The 6,000-nt window shown below is 45.6% G+C and overlaps 1 protein-coding gene across 2 annotated transcripts in view; it reads right to left on the bottom strand.

Moving 5' to 3' along the window:
• Cblb (Cbl proto-oncogene B) overlaps window positions 1–5,280 on the bottom strand; it is a 167,880-nt gene extending 162,600 nt beyond the window's left edge. The window contains exons 1-2 of one of the 2 annotated variants that reach the window (XM_028755607.1): window positions 5,150–5,280; window positions 3,699–3,880 (exon numbers count right to left, since the gene is read on the bottom strand). In XM_028755607.1, the coding sequence (XP_028611440.1) occupies window positions 3,699–3,866 (168 nt within the window). In that variant the 5' untranslated portion in view covers window positions 3,867–3,880; window positions 5,150–5,280. The remainder of the gene's footprint in view (window positions 1–3,698; window positions 3,881–5,149) is intronic. The other variant, XM_028755606.1, reaches the window with a different exon arrangement.
• Window positions 5,281–6,000: the final 720 nt, after the last annotated feature.

A 6,000-nucleotide genomic window follows, 5' to 3' on the forward strand; every position in this document is an offset into this window, starting at 1 on the left:
AAGAAAAAGAAAGTAGTATTATGGTACAATTATTTTAAAAATATTTATATGTATATAACTCGTGCATCATTGACAGACAAACTTTAAATTTCACTCTGGTGAGATTGCAAGCAGACAGAATACGTTATTTTGAGGCTAAGCGATATACTATAGGTAAAAGGCAGGCAAATGCTGGGTGGTAGCATCACTTTCTAAGTGCTTTTAACACTGATGTACCAACACAACTTCAAATACATAGCAAGTAGAGCAGGACAAAAGCAGGTACTCAGCTTGCTTGGCTCTTTATCATCAAGTAATTATTTTCTAATTTCCCGAGCATCCATGTACACTCGGTGCATTTAGCATCTATTAGAAGGAAAATGGTTTCTTCTGTTTTCCATCACCTGGCTCAGACTCTGTGCAAACCACACTCAGGAACCTCACATTAATAAATGATGACTCCAACCACACCGATTAGCAACCATTTCCTTCCCCTCGCTTCAGCATTTCTAACAGGAGCAGAATAATGCTGTTCCCAAAAGGCTGGGGCAGAAAAACCAGACAGAAAACCAGTGCTCACAAAGAGGTGAGTATCGTCTATCCTGCCTCCACTGTGCTTTTTGTTGAGTATATACCCCAGCCTTTTTCATACTCCATGGAAATTGCCAACTCTTGTCCAGTGCTGATGGTCCTGGTTTACAGGCCAAAGATAGAGCTATATCTTACCTAGCCCCCGTTCCCAGCAATAATCACTGGGTAACACAACAGACCCTCAATTAGTGTTTATTAAGGGTTGATGAAAACATGCCTGTCACAATTTAGGAACAGAAACCACATATGATTTTGTTTGTATTTAAACCTACATGGCTGTTTTTGAAGAATAGTTCTGTCAGTGTTATCAATGAGCCATCCACTGACCTGATGGTTTCGAGGTCAGTCTCTTGGACTCATCAGAAGCACTAAGACCAGAAAACTATCTATGTGGGATGCTTTGGTATCCACCATTTGTTATTTTCTCAGGGCATGCACTACGTGAACTCTGCACTACTGATTACAAAACATTGCACAACTTACAAAGAACACAAGGGATAACTGTTTTCTCCTATGCTTGGTGACCTTGGAAAGGGTGTCTGCCCTGAGAAAACAGAAGACTTAGTTGCAACTGACTTTTCAGTTGAGTATCTTAAGTTCTAGAGGTCAAGGAATGATAAAATTATACACTTATGAGATACCTCCTATGCTGCCCAAGACTGATTCACTGCCCCCTTAAAAATGATTTACATTGCTTAGTAATTACTTGAAAGCAAGACTTTGAAGACCTCCCCAGGAAAAGAGGCTCCATAAAGAAAGTTGCACAACTTCACACTTAAACCTGACTTTCCTTTAACAACCCATTAGGCCTGAAACCTTCTGTTCTGTATTCACAAAGTAAACTCACACTGCTGTAGCTATTCTCCAGGTCACACATCAGATGGTACTATTTTTGTACTAGTAATAAAATCCCTGAAGAACCATGAGATAGTGTTAAGACTATGATCCACTTTGTTCATCAAAGTAAAATAAGCAAAGATGAACCCATCTTGGGGAAAACTTCTAGATTACAGCTTTCAATAACATGTCACAATTGGTAATAGTAATTTCCAGGGCCTTTCTTATAGTATGTATTAAGAGTAGAAATAAATAGACCAAACTCGTATGACAAATGATGGGAGTTTTCTCCACAAAGCCACAATGTATTCACATTGTCATCTATGACAAATAATGAAGATGAACAGGGAAACCCATACTGCTGTACCTTTGCCAAGACTGGCACCCACATCCCACTAGTAGAGACTTGGGGTAAAAGAGTTCCTTGCGTGCCTAACTCAGCTGTAGAAGCCAACCTAAAACCCACAGAAGGGTTAATGGACAATGGCTGGTGTTTAACTGTCAAATAACCATGCATTTACTGTAATTCATGGTGAAATAATTAGAAGTGGTTAACATATAGGTTAACAACCAGTTATGCAGCAAAATTATGCATACCACTTTATTTTTTACTATTTTATTAATGACTTGACAGTAACTGTTGCTCACCACTTCACTCTATAATTCTTTTTTTATGTTCTAGTGCTCAATCGGAAATACACAAATGCTAAACATCTCATGGAATGATGCTGATGGACCAACTCCCTTGTGAAATCAAGGCCATTTGTTGCCTATTTATACAACAAATAAACTGGAACAAACCTTGAATTTCTTCTCCTACCACCAACTAATGACTCAAGCAGTAAGGGTGACCTTCAAATGCATACGCTATAGAAAAGCAAATGACAGCTCATATTGTGCTTGCCAGATACATGCAGTTTTTCCAACTGCACATTCTCCATCCCTAAGTGTCCAAAGCTAAAACCAAAACCTGACCCCAAGCAGCAAGTTACAATGTTCTGACATCATGACATCATTCTGTCTGGAGCACTTCAATATAACAAGTTGAAAAAATTGGCAGAAGCTTAAATAGGTCACACTGAAGCCCCAAACTAAGGCTATTTACCTGGTTAAAAAAAAAATACTCTGGTGCTGCATTTGATCCCAGTGGCCATCCAATGGGAGGCCCATGGTTTCATGGTTTAGCTATCTTACTTAGAGCCTCCATAAGAACACACGAAAATAAAGCAAACAGTGTCACCTCCCAGAATTGTTACTTCTACTCAGTGGCTCATTTGAAGCCAATTTTGTCTTTAATAGCAAACCAAAGCCAAGCTAAATGACACCATATGACTTCAAACAAGCCTCTGCTCATCCTTAAAAAGGAACATTTTTGTAAATGTCTCAAACTCAACAAGCATAGCCCAACTTCTTCAACATCATAAAGTATGAATTTGTGCCGAGAAGTAAGCCAACACATCTGTGTCACAAGCCTCCTCAAACTGCTAGCTTTCCAGCAGAGCCCTGGGAGGTGCACACACTGCCCTTTTAACTGGACTTTTCTGAGAACTGCCATCCAGTTTGGTTTCTTCTTGTGAAACTAGAGCTCATCTGAAAGCAACAAGCAAAAAAACCACAGAACTTTCTGACACTCTCAGCCCCACAGCCTCCAGCACACACTTTCCTTTCTCAATAAACAACGGACAACCAAAAAGGTTCCCTGTTTCAAAACGGAATCACAGAGGAAGGAAACTGCAAGGATGCCCTGAACAACAGTGAAGACAAACAACAACCCCCAAAAACATATTCTTTACGAAGATGAGTTGACACAGATAAAAACTAAAACTCTTAAATACTGCTCCCTCACTGAAGCCCTGGTTCTCTCCCCAGTGAGTGTTTCAACATCACCCATGCGCTTGTCCTAAGTGTGCTCCAGCGGAGACTATTGTTCATTTGTTAGCCTTCTGTTTTCTAGTAGCAAGGCAACTCCACAGAAGAGCAAACAAACTTCCAATCCATACGTAACCATGGTAGCTGGATAGCCAAAAGTAGCCAAGGGTAGAAACTCTATATATTGGAGCAATATCCAGGGGCTCTGGAACTTGAAAAGCAAGACATTAAGTTAAAGGAACAACAACAAAAAAATCTTGGCTCTGAATCCAACTTTTGCAAACACAGAGTTGAAATAAAAAATGGCCCAACACAAATTCATAGATCAACATCATAATAGTGATTATTAACCATATGGATACATAGAACTGGAGGAAAGCACATTCAGGGCGATAAGAGTCATGTACACACACTGAACTTACCACTTTGTCCATGAGTTTCCAAGTCTTCTCCACAGTCCTGCGGTCAGCCGCAGCTTGCTTTGGGGGGCCAACTGCATCCTGAATAGCATCAATAATCCCCAAAATTCGACCTTTGCGGGGGTTTCCTCCTCGACCACCAGGATTTCTGCCATTCATAGAATTTGCCATCTGGAATCTTAGTCCTTTTTGCAAGGTAGATTTTAAAGAGAGGAAAAGTTAGCTGGATATGAAAGTATTTCCCCAACAGGAAACTGAACTGAACTGGCTCACTTGTATCCATTTAATGATACTCTCCTCCGCCATCACTGTGACAAAGCAGAGGGTCCCAGATTCAACTTTTTAGTAACCTCGAGTAACTGCATTCTCCAAGTTAGGATCTATGACACAGGTTTGCTCTTACAATAATAGAAGTTAAAGATGTGTTCCTTGCAGCCACAGCTCAAAGTCATCAACAAAACAACTTTTAACAGATAAGAACACAATGTTCTCCCCCTTCTGTTGTAAACCAGATTCAAAGTACTAGAGCTGCAACCCCTAAAATTCCTGTTGGGAGCTTCACTCAGAAGCCTCCTTCATGCTGTTAGATTTCGCCAAGTTATTACATAAATGCAAACTATTCCACACATGCATAAGGGACACGTCTGTTGTCAACAAAGGCGGAGGACTTGCATCCCCCCCCCAGCTCACCCCCCCCCCGGGCAAAAGCCAGCAGCTGTGGACACACGGACAAATAGTCCTTTAAAGCAATGCGGTGAGTAGTTTTTCCCTAGAGCCAAATAAACAAACCAACAAGCAACCCCTTCTTAAAAAGCGGTGAGAAGCCGGCAAGGGCGGGCAAGCACCGCGGAGTTCACTTCTCGGGTGGCCCTCGTCTGCCTACCCGGTATCGAGTGGTCCAAAGCTTTGTTTCAGAACGCCTGTGCCCTTTCCAGGCTCGGGCCTCTAGCCCGTCACTCAGGGGTCTGGGAAAGGGACGAGGAACTCAGCAAGGTTAAAGTAGCCCTAGACCCCGTCCTGGCTCCGGAATCCCACAGCCCGTCCGATATCGCGCCAGTAGCACGCACTTCCCACCAGCAGCGACCAGCCAGAGTTCGCTCCCTCCCGGGCCCCGGGCCAGCCAGGGACTGCTGTTTAAATCCCCACTTGGCTCAGGCCCACAGTGGCGACAGCAGCTAGAAGCCAGGGCTGTCCCCTCTCCCTGTTGGCCCGCGCCCAGCTGCAGGGACCCCGGGCCAGCAAGCGGCGTCCAACCCCGGGATGACCCATTCCTTCCTCTACTCGGGTCATTGCGGCCGTCCCGAGCCACGCGTGATCGCGTGTCCCACTCCACACACACGCTGCCCTAGCTGGGGTGGCTCGGGTGGGGGACTCTGGGATCGCCCTAAGAGCGCTCTCAGGGGAAAGAGCCACGGAGATCTAGGGACATCGAGACGCGGGGACGCGGCAATTACCGTGCAGACAGCTCCACGCCCGCCCGGCAGTCCCGCGCCACACTCGGGAGGCCGCCGCAGCGCCCGCCGGAGGAGGAGACCACTCACTGGCCACCCCACCCCTGAGCCATCCCCAGAGACCAAGGCGTGAGGCGGAGCTAAGGCGGGGCCTTGAGTCTCCGGACCAATTCTGAGAGCCTGCTTTCTGCCAGACAGCGGGCGGAGCCAATGGGCGGGACGAGACGCTCCTCCCGCGCTACCCCCAAGTCCACGTCCTCCACGGTACACAATGGCCCCAGAGGAAGGCCCACTCGTCCGCGTCCCACTTGGAGAAGAACTCGTTGGGAAATGGACCTAGGCTACCCTGGAACAAAAGTGAAACGAGGAAAGGAACTGAAAAAGTAGCGGCAAGGAGCAGGGGAGCTAACCAATGAGGGGGTGCGCAGGTGGGCGTGAGCGCCCCGAGCGGGAGTCTAAGCCAACTGGGGCTAAAAGGCGGGACTTCCTGCCTCACTCACCTTCCTAGTCTTTGTTTCATAGCAACAGAGTAGAGGCTGCCAGGGTGGTGCTGCTTCTCGGCTCTGGGCGGGTCCCGGGCTTAAGAAATTCATCTCCCTAGGGCTGCCAAACTGCTACCCAGGAGAGCAGCCAAATAGGTCCAAGACCGTGTTTCTTGTTGACTGTCAAATAAAGAGCAACAGTCCCCTAGCTTCTAAGATGAAGGGTACCCTGACACAGAGTAGGCTAAGAGTAAAACCCGACTGCCAACTAAAACTTCCTAAATTTCTGAAATGTTTCCCTTTTACTATTAGTTCTAGAGGGATTCCAGATCAAACATCAGGCTGATGAGAAAGCAAATACTTAACAACTCC

The sequence above is a fragment of the Grammomys surdaster genome, unplaced genomic scaffold, assembly GCF_004785775.1.
Source record: "Grammomys surdaster isolate TR1022 unplaced genomic scaffold, NIH_TR_1.0 126066, whole genome shotgun sequence".
In the NCBI taxonomy this organism is placed as follows: domain Eukaryota; kingdom Metazoa; phylum Chordata; class Mammalia; order Rodentia; family Muridae; genus Grammomys; species Grammomys surdaster.